This window comes from Pseudochaenichthys georgianus, chromosome 14 (genome assembly GCF_902827115.2).
Source record: "Pseudochaenichthys georgianus chromosome 14, fPseGeo1.2, whole genome shotgun sequence".
NCBI classification, from domain to species: domain Eukaryota; kingdom Metazoa; phylum Chordata; class Actinopteri; order Perciformes; family Channichthyidae; genus Pseudochaenichthys; species Pseudochaenichthys georgianus.
In genome coordinates this window covers 24,556,770-24,572,092 of record NC_047516.1, presented here as the reverse complement: position 1 = coordinate 24,572,092, position 15,323 = coordinate 24,556,770, and the positions used below count along the sequence as shown (strand labels likewise).

The 15,323-nt window shown below is 39.5% G+C and overlaps 2 protein-coding genes across 3 annotated transcripts in view; both read left to right on the top strand.

Moving 5' to 3' along the window:
- LOC117458045 (odorant receptor 131-2-like) lies at window positions 1-915 on the top strand. Its single transcript, XM_034098283.2, has one exon. It carries the CDS (start codon window positions 4-6, stop codon window positions 913-915), a length of 912 nt encoding a protein of 303 aa, XP_033954174.1. The 5' UTR covers window positions 1-3.
- A 2,751-nt stretch (window positions 916-3,666) lies between these two features.
- Window positions 3,667-15,323, top strand: part of nectin3b (nectin cell adhesion molecule 3b) — a 29,747-nt gene continuing 18,090 nt past the window's right edge. For both annotated transcript variants that reach the window (XM_071205472.1, XM_034098699.1), the window contains exons 1-5: window positions 3,667-3,868; window positions 9,833-10,180; window positions 10,912-11,211; window positions 12,777-12,894; window positions 13,263-13,414. In XM_071205472.1, the coding sequence (XP_071061573.1) occupies window positions 3,790-3,868; window positions 9,833-10,180; window positions 10,912-11,211; window positions 12,777-12,894; window positions 13,263-13,414 (997 nt within the window). In that variant the 5' untranslated portion in view covers window positions 3,667-3,789. The remainder of the gene's footprint in view (window positions 3,869-9,832; window positions 10,181-10,911; window positions 11,212-12,776; window positions 12,895-13,262; window positions 13,415-15,323) is intronic.

Below are 15,323 nucleotides of genomic sequence, written 5' to 3'. Positions count from 1 at the left end.
CAGATGCAGTTTAATGTGCCTGTTAAAGCTGTGCTCTCAATGCTGCCATGTCTTTTCTTTCTCTACGTAAACGCTGTCATGTTGTTCGCCTTGTTGAGCAAGCCTCTCCTCCGGCAGACCCCCCGTTATATCCTGTTTGGTCATTTACTTTTGTCTGAATCTCTGCAGCTTTTAATGACCATGTTGCTGTACATCTTTGCTGTGACCATGGTCAGAATGATGAGCTACATTTGTATTATTCTCACAATATTTGCAACTTTCACTTTTAAAATATCCCCCCTAAACCTGGCTGTGATGTCTTTGGAGAGATATGTTGCCATTTGTTTTCCACTGAGGCATGCAGATATTGTAACCACCAAGATGACAGGAGTGGCCATCGCTGTGATGTGGACCGTGGCCTCTTTAGACTCCTTCACACAGCTTTTTCTGTTTGTCAGTGTAGAGAATACAAACTACACTGTGCCGAGGTTTTGCCACAGACACCTCTACCGTCAACAACTTTATTCGAATACAAACAATGCCTTCATCATTGTGTTATTTACATGTGTAATTATTATCATCATCTGCACTTTTTTTGCTATCATGATCACTGTGAGGTCTGCCTCTGCCTCTTCTTCGTCTTCTACTGAGAGACAAGGCAGTAAAGCCTATAAAACAGTGCTGTTGCATCTGCTGCAGGTGTTCCTGTGTCTCACCTCCACTGTGTTTAATACGATAAACTCAGACAGCCTATGGGGAGGTAATCTCACCCTCGCCACAAATGTCCAGTATGCTCTCTTTTTATGCCTTATCATTTTCCCTAAGTTTTTGAGCCCACTCATATATGGCCTGAGAGATCAAACCTTCAGACATGTCTTTAAATACTATTTCACCTTTGGCTTCAAAATCACCGCTAAGACATTTTCTACGGTATGAGATCAAACACAGTAATCGTGGGTCTGTTTTTGCTTACAATAATGTTGAGTATAAATGCTGACTTGTCTTTGAAGGAAATACTTTTTTTTCTTTGTGTGATTTACTAGTACATGAGAAAATGTAGGATAAATTGTATCTCAGATTTAGGTCAGAATTTAAAATGCTATCAAATGCATGTGATCATAATAAAAAGCTGACAGAAATGACAATAATCCATTGTAAGAAATGATGAGTATCTAGACTGTTTCGCTATACTAAATACACAAATAAACACAACATATAACGCTCTCAATGACATGTATGTGATATAATAACATCTAAATATTGTAACGTTTTTTGTTCTTCTGATATTTCACCTAATAATGATGATTAAATTGTAAATGTAAGATGTCCTCAAGAATTAACTAAGATGCTGATTAACAACATATGAAAAGCATATAAATACAACATTTTGAATTTCACATGAAATAAAATTAATCAACGTTTAGTATTTACTTTAGTAAGGCTGATGAAAAGACCTTATCATGGAGATAATATGGTAATTATTTATGAGCTGCCTAACATATTGTAAAACACAATATTAACCATGCTTAATAATGATCAAACTGAAAGTCAATAATTACAAATAGATACTGTTAAGTTATAAGCTGTTGTTTCAAAGAGGGACACATTTGAAAAGCATGATGCCACATGTAAGTCTGAACGTGGATGTAAAGACTTCATTCTTTCAGCCAGCAGATGTCACTTTTGGTCTGTCAATAATTTACACTCTGGCTGTAACTGCAGACTTTTTTATTTCAGTCTTTAAATCACCTGAGGAAACTTGTGTGAGACTTTGAAAATCAAGGATGTTCAGTAACTTTGACATTAAGATGAAATTCCTGTCTCCTCCTCTTTCTCACAGTCACAATGGAGGTATGTGTGGGAGAAAGAATAGAGACAGAAAACAGAGAGAGACCAATTTATGTGGGTAAACAGGGAGGGAGGTCCTGACCCGCAGAATAAAAGAAGCGTCTGAGCAGGAGGTGGACTAATTTAACCGATCTTTACTCCGGCACAATCCTGAAGCCCTCTCAATACCTCTCTGGCCTTCATGAAAGAGCACTTGAAGGGGTGAAAAACATTCCTGAGAGAGAAGTACCTGGTGACGGAGAGCAGCTTTAGTTTAGAGAGAGCAGAAGCGAACAGAAAAGAAGGGTTGTTATCATGATCACAAAATACTTCACATCATCCACATAGAACATGGATTCTGTGGCTTTGTGTGAACGTCTACTTTCATTAACTCAGTTTTACTTTTTGGTCACACGCAGGTTAAGTCTTTCCTCTGAGTTGTGCATGGTGTTTCCATAGGCTACTGTGCTCACATGGAGTGCATTCAGAAAGACAATTATTTATGAGTCAAATACATGAACAAAGGAAGGTACAGAAACTTAGCTCAGTGTTCCTTGCTAATCAACTGAGATGTTATAAGAAAAGCCCACAGACTTTTAACGTTTAAATTATGATTTAGTGTACTTTTTGGGCCATATGTAATTCAAAAATATATTGTATTTAATTGGAAAACGTTATATCAAGGAAAATCAAATCAGAGAGTAACACATTACAAAGCGAAAGTCTAAGGGTTGTGAAAAAGTCAGAGGGAAAGTTTCCAAATGGCTGTCATTTTAGAAGAAGCCCCTAAATTGAATTATTATTATTATTATTTGTTTAGCCTGCACTACCTTGTCATAAATGAGCTGCCAAAGCAACATATAGCTTTCATGTTGATCCATTGTACTCAAAGCAAAATGTTCTGAATGGATTTAAGAACAATGAGAATATTCAATGCACTCATTTTACCCACTTTAAGATAGATTTAGACAAATAAAATAGAATAAAGCAGGCTTGCGTGGTGCACACAAACGCTTGCTCTATAGAGTTGAGATGAATGGGATAGTGGGTAGTAATTGTATCCCTGGTGGCTCTCCAGAAGACAGCACTGAGACTCAAATGAAAGCACTGACCTGGTTAGCTCTCTGTTAGCAGAAAGGGGTGCTGGCCCCCCAACACCCATCCTATCGCACCCACACACACATCATTCACAACGATTAACTTGTTGACTGACCATATGACTATACATATTTTCATTTGGCAGCCTTATGCAGCCTGACTGACCAGATAATGTTGTAGAATTGTGACACAACTATTGTTTCAAATAGCGAAATTGTGATAATAGGCGTGGTCTCTGTATGACAAAAGCCTGCATGGTTGGGCAATTAAATCTATTGGCCGGACTGCCTCATTTGGGCCAAGCATTCAATACAAATGTTTTTCTACAATTCATAGTTAAAGACTTATACAAGAAAACGTTTCTTTTGAAATGAACACTTGATGGCCTCATTTGCATACAAAATGAATTAGTTCTTCTTTAATTAACCGGCCTAACTAATTTAATTAAAAGTTGTTGAATCATTTCAGGACCTCCTTCTATCTAGCAGTAAGAGAAACAATTAAAACAGACCTAATACATTTGCTTTATGGCAGCGATAAAACCTCGTAGATGTATAGTCATTGAGTAACCCGTAAAAGACAGCGAAGAATAAAGTGATTTGATCAATCAATGTGTGTCGGGTTATCACAGAGATGACGTAATGTGTATACTAATGGATTATTCCTCCAGAGGGATGTTGCTGTAGGATCTCGACAAATGACCGCTTACTTCTATTGTCAGGTGAGCTCGCGGTCTCCCCGCTCCGCGCTTTGCAGATGGTACAGTCCACATGCAGTTCGGAGTTGTTGCTGAGGAGGTTCCACTGTTCAGCACATAGGCTACCGTTAAATTGGCATGCAGCCTACGCTTGGATCCTGTAGCAGGAGACTGCACTGCTTTTGAAAATGTTACCGTCTTATTACCGGAGTTTCCTTGGACAGAGGGGCAGGGTTGCGCTGTTTTACCTTTTGTGCAGTATTACAGGTCAGTAAGGAATCTTGTATAGCAGTTTTGTTTGTTCCACTAACGTTACCCAGAAGTTCCATAGAAGAGCCGCGCATCATGCAGGAATCTCAGCAAACGACCCGGCTAAACTATCAACCTCCGCGTGCTTTAAGCGTGGGTCATTTGCAAGTTGAGCAAGTTGAGCAGGTGTCATTAAATAACCAAATGAAACTTGGTTGCAAGTTCACTGAAACGCTTCGAAGTCGGTAGCTAGCCAGCGCCACCAGTGATGGTGCGACCCGAGGCTGTCATAGAAACAGTCCATGGAAACCGTCGAGGAGCACTGATATTCAGTTATCATTGCTCCCTTATAACGTCACAGAGCATACACTTAGGTCATTTCAGATTCACTGGCATCCATATTAGCTCACGAAGCCTTTGCTACTGAAGTACTATGTTATGTGTCACGACAGCTGAATATTACAAAAATGTTTAGGAACTTGCATTTGAGTCAACAGAAGACGACACTAAATGCCAGCAGCCCTCGGGTCGGGCTGAGGGTCAGCCGCCATGTGCCCGCTGTGGAGCCTAGCTCAGTTTGGTTTAATCAAAGGGTGGGCAATTTGACTAACTCCACCCTGAAGTACGCCAACTTTTTGCCCACTGCTTTGGTGCTGCTGTAAAAAAACCTCATACTATATGCAGCTCCAACTCTGTCTCATACATATCATTATAACTTCTCAATAGTTGTCACTCATTGTGTTAACTAGAAGCTAGTCTGGCTGAATGTGGCATTGCCTGTGAGTTGTATTGCCCACAGCAAGTGTTGTGCATAGAATAAGCTAAATATCCCCTGAACAAAATCCTTTGTTTGAGAAAATGATATTCATGAACTTTGCTGTTCTCAGAGACAATCCATACTTTAGTGTCCTGCACTTGCAGACAATTTAAACAAGACCAGAAGTTACACTTTCTCATTCCACATTTCCTTGCTTTAACTGAAAGTAGTATAATTACTCTTAATATGTTAACACTCATTTATTCTAACTAACAATTGTCCAACTCAGTTGGCTTTATTATAGAAATAACCCTGAAACATGTAATATATTGGATAGCAAAATGGGCTTCATACTTTAAGACATTATCACACCAGAGCAGCATTGTACCTCAGTGTCTCATCAGTAGCTCTATCCATTGCATAGAAAAGAGTGGTTGTATTTCAAAAGCCAGGATACTGAAGTACCCAGCACTATACCACAGCTTCAGGTTGTAGTGGCCACTTTCTGCCACTGGACAATTGCACATTAAAGAAATTACTTGGATAACTAAACAGATTTTTGAAGTTTGCTAAGTTCTGCTGTGTTTTTTTTGCTGCTTCCACTATAATGCTAATAGAATACAAACGATCTTAATCCATAGATAGCCCTACTGGACGGTTTGCCAAGAGGAGAAGCTAGGGGCTACAATACTACGACTGAACCCACCAACGCATGTGTTACTCTTTGGTTCAGTACCTTGATGTAGGATACAATCGGAGTGAGCTTTTACATTATTAATGAACTGCATCCTCAGGATATTAACGTTCATTCCTAAACCGATGGTTTTCTTCACATTTAATTATGTTTAGACTTCAAAGGAGACAAACACACTTTTCTAAACATTTAATGATTCTTATTCCGCGTCAGATTTAATGTGTAAAAACGTGCATGCCTTTTAAAACATAACCAATTAGCTAGAACAGGATGAAACACTGAGTTTATTCTCCAGATAGATACTCTCGGCACTGATCACATTACACAGCCATTCAATTTGATGGTAATGTACAACAAACAACCATATTCAATTAACCTGTTAACTAGTATTTTGATTTATTTTCCATGTATGAAGGTTTTAGACCTTAAGTTTGTCCTTATTTATACTGGCTACCTGGTATGGGTTGCTTGGTGGTTTATTGTGACACTAACGTAAACCAAACGTCTTACATTTCCATGTAGAAGAGAAAGCTATAGTGTTCTTAGAATGTAGTGTTGCTACCCTTGACAGCTAGATAGTTATGCGTGTTGCATCACCCATGTGCACGTGCACATCTGTGCTGCTTAATCAAACCAGTTAGAAAATGTGTATCTGCACGAAGGATGGGTCAAATGCAGAGAAACCGTTTTGTTACTAGTACCTGTACTATGTAATGACAATAAAAGTGGACTTGAAGGCACCGATCATTCAACCCTTCCCTGTCCTGCTCTGCACTTCCACATTACACCTCACCATTTAAGTTCTGAGTTCCACTTTTAACAAGACACGCTGCCCTCTGGCAAGACACACAAATTAATACACTCGCTTCCTCATAAGTGGTGCATGTGAAGGTAATATTGACTAAAGTGAGAACGAGTAGCAGAGTGTCCCCAGGGAGCAATGTGTCCTTGATGCCAGGATATCTATAATCTGTTTTCTACTGAGTGTGGGTGTCGGTGTGGGTGTGTGTCACCTTGTGTTGCTTGAGCAAACTAAACTCAAAAGTGTGTACGGAAGCTGCTCTCTTTTAGGTTCAAAGGATGGCAAGTATTTTCTTTTTTTGTCTCTGAAAGAACAAGAAGAAATAAAACATTCCTATAGCTATGTAAAGAAAGGCTGCGTATAAGATCAGATAGACTTTGCCCTTTATTCTCATCACATTTTTATTCTGAGTTGGAGAAAACGAGGGCACGTTATGTAAGGTTGTCGTCATGTCACCAATAAAAATGTCATGCAGACGCTATACCTCCTTCCATTACATATTCAGTGCAGGGAAAATGCTGCTCTCTCGACTCGTTGCTGTTCTTGCCATCTCGCCTTATCATGACAAATACATAAGTCGTAAAATCGGTTTACTACTTGAGGCAGAGGCTCACTTACAGTATGTTACAGTAGCTGCTGTCTGGGTTATGGCATTTAATACATACTATAAAAACACTATGCAGTATGCTTTAATTCATATAGTGACAATCTTTTGCTGTGTGTCTGTTTCAACTTGTGTTGTTATCTTTGTTTCCTCATTGATGTTTTTTACGAGCGCCTGTTAAGTACCTTGTCATCGACCAGTATATATACAGTATGTGCGTTAATGTACCAGTATATTCAAATCTGATTTACTCCATCACCTGACTTCATTATTTGTATGGTGGATACTCCGTATGGGGGGGGAGCACTAGCAAACGTACACTCGGTACAGTTTCACTCCTCTTTGGGGGGAGTTGTAAACTGGGTGTGATGCAGCATGTGAGATATGGGAATATTCTTTAGAAAGGAAAGCCTCCATATCTTTGGGAATTAAAACAATTGATTTATGATTTAACGTAGACTCGAATGGGTCCCTAAGGTGTAGTCTTAGTTTGGTTTTAGACTTGCTTCAGATGACGGTCAGCACTGCTCCACAAGCAACTTAACAGCAATGATCAACCCCCAGGAATATATCATTTCAAACGATTACTAACTTATGTGAGTTAACCATTGAAGACATGTGATTCTTTTTCTAACGGAATCAGAAATTGCACGTTTTTTTTTAACCCACATTCTTTACTCTGATCATATCTGCTGCATGATTATTAATGTAGGATGCCACAGCTAATCAAGAAGTCTTTACATCAATCTGTTATGTTAAAAAAGTAATTCCTCCTGCATTAAAGACTAACTGTATTGAATTCAACGGTAGAAATGAACGTATTTAATCGTTAAGTGAGCTTGAATAGTTTTTCCTGCTTTTTTTTTTTTGTCTGCCTTAAAACAATACCAAGGCTTATATGTACATTTAACAGTTTTTTGATTGCTTCCTTTAGTGTTTCCAATATTGAGACGTTGTACAACATTCCCAGTTCTTTTTGAGTGCAGAAATCCGTGTATTTGCTTTAGCAGTCTGAGCCAAACCAAGAAGAGTCTTTTAAACACAGAATACCCTCTTCATGTTTCCGCTCTCACACTGTGAAACACAGCAGGGATTTCAGGACTTTGTTACCCACTTTATTTTACTAACTCAGATTGCTGAACTCTTATTATTATATTAGTCTGTGTTAAAGTATGGAATGCATTTTTGCACAGAATGAGGACTGTGGATTTTGCCCCATCACTAGAAAGCAGACGTGCATGTGTTGGTTATTCGATTTGAAAAAAACCTGCAACGCCCTAAATAGCACAAAAAAATATGAATAGTGCTTCTACAGCTGTACATCTCCCTATCTACTGCCCTTTCTTTGTATGAGCAATATGATGACGTAGTATACCTACTCTGCAAAAAAAGTGCTATCTAGATTTGACATTCACTATTTATCATTCGGCTTATATTGTACAGCCCCTAGCATATAGTGTATGGCGCCGTGTGTCGATCATTTGCAACAATATCATTTACTATGTATTCCCCAATTTGATAAATGACTTTTAATTGGTTAAGCTGTCACATTGTTTTTATCATGTATGAAATTATTATATACAAATTTGGAGAGAATTAGAAGTACTGGTGTTTAGGTCTAGTGTTTTCACAATTTCAAACTGTATTGTAATGTCAGAGAAGAAGTCAAAAATAGAATTTTGTGCATCATACTTTAGGGAAATGGAAATCTACAGTACTAATATTTGAGGACATGGACTTTTGAGAGGGAGATTGGCCGGAGACGGAGCTGTTTTTGGCAAAACAACAATAGAATATTTGCAGTCAGTTGCCAAGCAGCGCAGAAGGTTTTGATTTATGATGATGTCTTCCTGCTGGTAGCTTGGCGCAATTAGTGAGCTTTGGCAGTTTAGCAGTGCTATATTGTCTTTTCTAAATCAGTAATGTAATTCCTCTGTGTTTTTGTTTACTGGAATCCTGGTGATGCATTTCCTCTCACTTGTGTTTCATACGTGACTTTGCTCTCGGCTCTTCTCACTCGCAGCCCTCTTTTTCTTCTCTCAGCGATGATGTCATTGTCGTGTTTGCATATCTCTTCCCATTTTTTCTGGCGGGATCAGTGTGTTCTCTATTTATTTCCCTTTGACGTTCTTCAGCACGACGAAAAGCTCTCTGCTTTTCAGACATGCCACACTTCTGTCAGGTGCAGGTGACAGAGTTGGGGTAGTTATATTTGGACAAAGACAGGACATACAGACAGGCTGCTTTCAATTCCTGAATTCAGGTCAGGAGAAGGAGAGCTAAAGAGACAAAACAAATTCTCAGTCAGCTGTGTGTTATTTGATGAAAAACCCAACGCCTGCTGTGACGGTATCAAGCTTTGATTCCAGACTGATGGCAATAGATGAACTTGTTTTAAAGACTAACGTAAGAGGTAACACTGGAAATACTCTTCCCTTACTGGGGCTGTCATGGTGTTCTGGATTGGTTCTTGATTTTCACTCTGATAATCCTTTGTGACATTTTTAAAAGAAAAGGTAACGTCTTCCATGAAGTAGATTAAAGCAATTTCATTCTTGTCAACCAGAAAAGCTAAATTGTCTGTCATATAAGGAATGTTTTGCATATATTTAACGTTAAGTTCTTGAAAAGGTTTGGACACAAGTTCAAGGAGGCCCGATGAGACGTCTTTAAATGTGTTCAGCTCTACTCCATAACCAAAATATTTGCAATTTATAATAATTGAATATAAAATAGTGGGTAAAAAGGTTAGTTGATCAACAGAAAAAGGCGGCGACAATTTCCATAACTTATTGTTTAAATCATTTTTAATCGGAAATTACTGGTGCAATGAGTGAGCTGAATATTTAAGACATATTTATAAATCCTGTGTTTTTTTAATGAAGTTTTCCCATTTTTACTTGATTATACTGTTTGATTTCTGAATTTAAAGGATGGGATCTCAATAAGTATGATTTGAAATAATAAAAAAATGACACTTCTAGTTGAGTTAGAAAGAATATGCCTAAGAAAACTATTAGTGATGCACTTTAAAGAAGCTTTAACAATTAAAGGTGTAGTGTACGATAAGTGCTTTCAACTTCCTGTTTGCAAATGAACATGGTTGTTTCCTGTGTCTCTGGCAGGTGTGTGGGGAAGTCAGGTGATGGTGCCTAAGAGGGTGAACGCTGTGCTGGGGAAGAATGTGACGTTGGAGTGCAAGGTGGAGGCGGGCACCAACCTTACTCTGACTCAGAGTTCATGGGAGCGTCATCTGCCTTCAGGCTCCATCACGGTGGCCGTCTATAACCCACAGTACGGCATCTCCATCCCTCCGGAGTACATCCATCGCTTGTTCTTCCGCTCACCCTCCTCTCATGATGCCACCATCGTCGTGGGAAACGTGGGCTTCTCTGACGTGGGGAAGTACACCTGTAAGGTCGCCACGTTTCCTCTGGGATACACTCAAGCCTCCACCACTGTCAATGTACTTGGTAAGTGTGTATATCTCCACACATGTGTTTTTCTTCTATTCGAAGTACTGTAATGAATGTCAGGAACATCTGAAACAATAAGTTAATTCATTGATTAGATATATTTAGAATATTTATGCTGGTTCCATTAGTGTTTAAGCAGTTTATTAGACATAACAATCAATATTTGATGAGAATATTTTGCAAAATGTTAATGTTTTATAGACCAAATGATTAATTGAGAAAATAGTTGCCAGATTTTTGCCATGGAAATTATTTGGAGCAGCTTCAATGTCAAGTTTGGATATCAACGCAATTACATTTGAGAGGCCTTATAATTCTGTGAGAACATTATCAAGCGCTGGCTTGAAAGTTTTGTTGCCATGAAACAAGTCGCTAAATAGTTGAAATCCACTGACGGTTTGAAATCTTAAACATTTTTTTTTTATAATTTACAATACGCTGCTTGAATTAACTTTTTTGTTTACACTGTTCCGATTAGCAGATAACTTGTGCGTGAAATTGGTCTTAAAAGTGTTTCTGCAACATTTAAAAAAAAAAAATCCACAAACATAATGTGTGTACTCTCTCAAACACTTTTTACAGAACAGATCGCAAGGGTGGCTAGAGCTGCTATTAGTAGGTTGTAGTGGAATGACACTTGAAGAGAATGCAGTCAAAGATAAAATAGAAATGTAATGTACACCTTTTTTAAACTAACCTCTGAAGGCTCTTTTTCCTCCTTTTCACAGTGGAGCCCAAAGTCTACGTGTCTGCAGGTTCAACTGCCCTGATCGATGGGGGCAATGATACTCTTGTGGCGACCTGTATCGCTGAGCGGGCCCGGCCCCCCGCTGACGTTTCCTGGGAGTCCAACCTGTTTGGCCAGTCAGAAGTTCAGCTGTTTGATGAAACCAACGGCACGACCAGCACACAAGTGAGCTACCTCTGGCAGCCCACGCGTCACATCCAGGGCCAAACTCTCACCTGTGTGGTCCGCCACCCGGCTCTCGAGAGTGACTTCAGGATCCCCTACCAGCTCAATGTGCAGTGTGGGTGCCTTACCAGTTACTTTTTAGCTTGATATAAATGGCTCAAATACGGCCTTATAGTAAATATGATGGGTATTGATTGAGTCTGTCCGGCTGTAACGTAACGTCCACACGGCCGCGTTGAAGCTTGCCGGTGGGCGTGTCTCGCGCACAACCAACAACCAATCACATTAATCTCCCGCCCCGACACACAAGCACACGGTTTGATTAGCTAGTGCTTGTACTGGCATATGATTTGATTGGCTGGCGCTTCCGTCGAAGCTTGAAAAGTTTAACTTTTCTCAACTTTCGAAGCGAGCAATGGAGGAAAAGCGGCGCGACGGAACCACAATGCAGTTCGGCAAAGCTTGACGTCACCCCATTCAAAGTGAATGGGAAGTGTCTCCGTTGAAGCACGCGATGGAACCGTGTGGACGTACCGTAAGACTTTCATCAGGTATCCTTAATGCTGGAATACACTTGCGTAACATAATGAGTAGATTAAAGGGTGTCTACCTTCCTTAAAACAATTGAACACTGTATTTAACAGAAAGTACAGACAGACCATCTTAAAAGTAAAGGGACTTGATTTCCAACAGCGGTCAGATGATGATGCTCGGCCTTGTCAGTGTTGACGTTTGATTTATTTGAAGCACTTCACAACAATTCCCTTTGGAAAGCAGCTGAATTGACAGAAGAAATCAAGGACACTCCATGCAGGCTTCTAACATGTATTGTGTTTTCTCGTGTTAAGACAGGCTGTCCTTGGCGTTTTCCTGGATGTTATCTGTTTCAAAATCTGAATTTCTTTAGGTCTCTCATTACATGTCCGTGTGTGCCCTTAAACTGTCAAAAGTGAAAACGTTTTCTGTCAGTAAGCCCCCATAGATGTTAGCACGCATGTCAGCACGCATGTCAGTGCTTTGTGGGGCACAAGTGGATCGCCGCATAGCAACTGTAAATAGACTAGTGAAAGGGGTAAAATTACCTCCTTCAAAATCTTTTGTTAGACGGATGCATCTAGATTTGGTCTTTCTTGCTGTTTTATGACAGATGGCGTCCACAAAAGCTTTTATACTTATTTAAGTTATGGCTCAGCAGCAACAAAACAAAGAATACCAAACAGTTTGATTGTTTGTCAAAAAAAGAAATTCTAACTGTCCTGAGAAGTGGTTCGGAAATAGTGTTTTTGATTTGGCTTTAAATTGTATAAACCAACAGGAGTCATAGCCGTATTGCATCTCTGTACACTGCACTGTGTTTTTGAATGTATACATTATAAAACTCCTTGTATGTGTGGAGGACACAAGCTCATGTCTGGAGGCCAGGACTGACCTCAGACTCCATATAATGCTCCCAAAGAAAACAGAGAAACGGTAATTTTGCATGTGTTTGCTCTAGTGTAAAGCTCAGAGTCTCTCCCAGAACTATATCAATACCAAACAGCAGAAACATTTCCAATACAAGAAAACAAAAGGGCTGCTCTGTCTGTGCAGTGATAACAGTTCTCTCAGGTTGTTTGTTAGCTTTCTGGACAGTTTGCTTTGATATTTCAATGATTTGTTTTTTTCCCGCTCGCCCTGTAGATGCTCCTGATATCTCCGTTGTGGGCTATGATGGAGACTGGTACGTAGGTCGGGAAAATGCACAAATGACGTGCAAAGCCAACGCAAACCCACCTGCTAATCAATTCAGATGGATCAGGTGTGTGTGTGTGTGTGTGTGTGTGTGTGTGTGTGTGTGTGTGTGTGTGTGTGTGTGTGTGTGTACATATGTTTCTGGCCAAAATGATTTGCATAAGTAACTTTGATTGTTAGCTTACAATCCCCCCCAAACACTGACTTGTAGCTCAGTAAATGTAGTAGTTTGAAGACTTCTGCAGGTTAAATCAAAGACTAGAGAGTAACATTTAGTTGCTTTCCAATATTTTACTAATATATTTTACTAATCTAAAACCTTCAGCTTGTCATTTAACTTGTATAGCAAATAAGGTGTGCATGATAACCTAACAGTATATTTGTCAACGGTGTGACTTTGATTGTCTAAATGTTTGCGTCTCTTGTGCACTATAGACTGGACAGCGAAATGCCAGCAGGGATGGAAATAATGAACAGCACTTTGCTCTTCCTGCGTCCCCTCCAGCGCAATGACTCGGGAGTTTACAGGTGCGAGGTTGCCAATGACATCAACCTCCGCAGTCGGGATGTGCGCCTTCTCATACAAGGTGAGCGCCGTATACACACCGGAACACAGCTGACTCCTATTGCCTCAGCTTCCCTTAGAAAGCACTATGCATGCACGCAAGTCATAGAGGGTATCACTGCCTGACATCGTCCTTCAAGCTGAAATGTGACACTGGATCACTCCATTTGGTACATACTGACAGTCCAAGCATTCGCCTATGGTAAAGTGGGTTGGCACTGATAATATTGACCTTTTTTATATTCAGTATTCATTGCATGCTGATTAGCCTTGATTAACATTAGGTCTCCAGATGTTCAAAAGGGGGGTTACTGTGCCAAACAGCTGCAAATATGTAAGTCCTTTAGTCCTCAGTGCATTGCCTCTGCTCGGTCCTCTTGGCTTGGTGTCTAAGTTTGTCTTTTTGTTTTGTATGAGGAGCATGTTCCTCCGGTTGCACTAAATCTGTTTTGCCTGTGGAAGCTCTCTCCCTGAATGAAGTTGTGATTATGATGTGATTTTCTTTCACATCTCTCTCGCTTCTTTTCCGTGTTTCTTTTATTTCTGCATGTGTCATGCGGTAAGAGGGAAAAGCCTGCAGCCCTACTGTGCGATGATGTCCCAGATTCATAAAACATTAACTAGATCTTTTCAACTCTTATTTATTATTTATCCTCCATATTTCATTTTCCTTTGAGAGGAACTGTACGGGCGTGCGCAAGCGTACACATGTTGGTGTTCCCTTCTTTGTATGTGTTGCTGCGTGTGTGCTCACATGTGTCAGTTCACTGCCTCTGCATGGCGTTGTACGATTCATATACTTAGACTACAAACCTTAAGGGTTCAAGTCATCTCTCAGATCAGACTCTTTTCCGTACATCTGGCCTGGCACTGAGTTTAAAGTGGCAGAGCAATTTTGCAGCACCATGAAAGCTTTTATTTAGACTTTCCGTTACTTCACTTCCAACTGATTATGGCTTTTGGCTTTTTCCTTTTTTGTGGGCTTCACCCTAATCCAGCACATTTTAAGCTCTAATGATGGCATGGAGAAATAGCAGCATTGCATCATTATACTTGCAAAATAAGGACCTAAATGCATATCCTCATGCAATTTTTAAGCATTTGGTACACACAATTATTTGGTTATGCACTTTTAAAACTGATGAAACAGACAGTCAGCATAAAGAGGAACATGTCATTTGGTCTTCCTCTCTAAAGTCCCAAGGTTTATAAGTTGCACTTTGCTCTCTTCATATAATCAATAATACTATGATTTAACAGAAACAGTAGGAAATAGTTTACCCTTTTTTATTCAACCCATTGATAATTTTTTGAGGCAATTGTATGTTGTGCTCAGCCTGAAGAATGTTTCAATGAATCATCTTTCCTATGAGTCAACAAAAATGAAAACTGCTGTATCCAATTTTATATATTTTGCTCTACAAAGTTCTCAAACACAAACCAAAATGTCAGTCGTATAACTTTTAACTCATCTGCGTATACTGCGGGATCATGGTCACAAGATTGAGAAACTCTTGTTTCAATCACCAACTATTATTAATGTAATTTAAGTCTGGGTTGTTTACTCTGACACTTGCTAACATCATGGAGTTTAAGGGAGTTAAAGACTTCTCTGCCAGCAAAGCAAGACATTATTTACTCATCTGTAACTAAGCTGCGCTCCACAAGTGTTACAGTAAAACATAGAATTTCAATTGAAACATTTAAAGGATTATTTGTTTTGTGTCTTCCATGTTTCCTGCTGTAATTACACCCACATCCATCCACTGAAGATTTGTATGTTTCTTGTATACAATATACATTGTTCAGTAGTCTTCAATTTCTTCAGTAGCCTTTGGTTTGCCCTTAGCCTCAACATTTCCAAAGATATATTTTACTTCGAAGTGCGTTTGTGGTGAATACAAGCTGAAAATGGTGCTTAAAGGGGACAT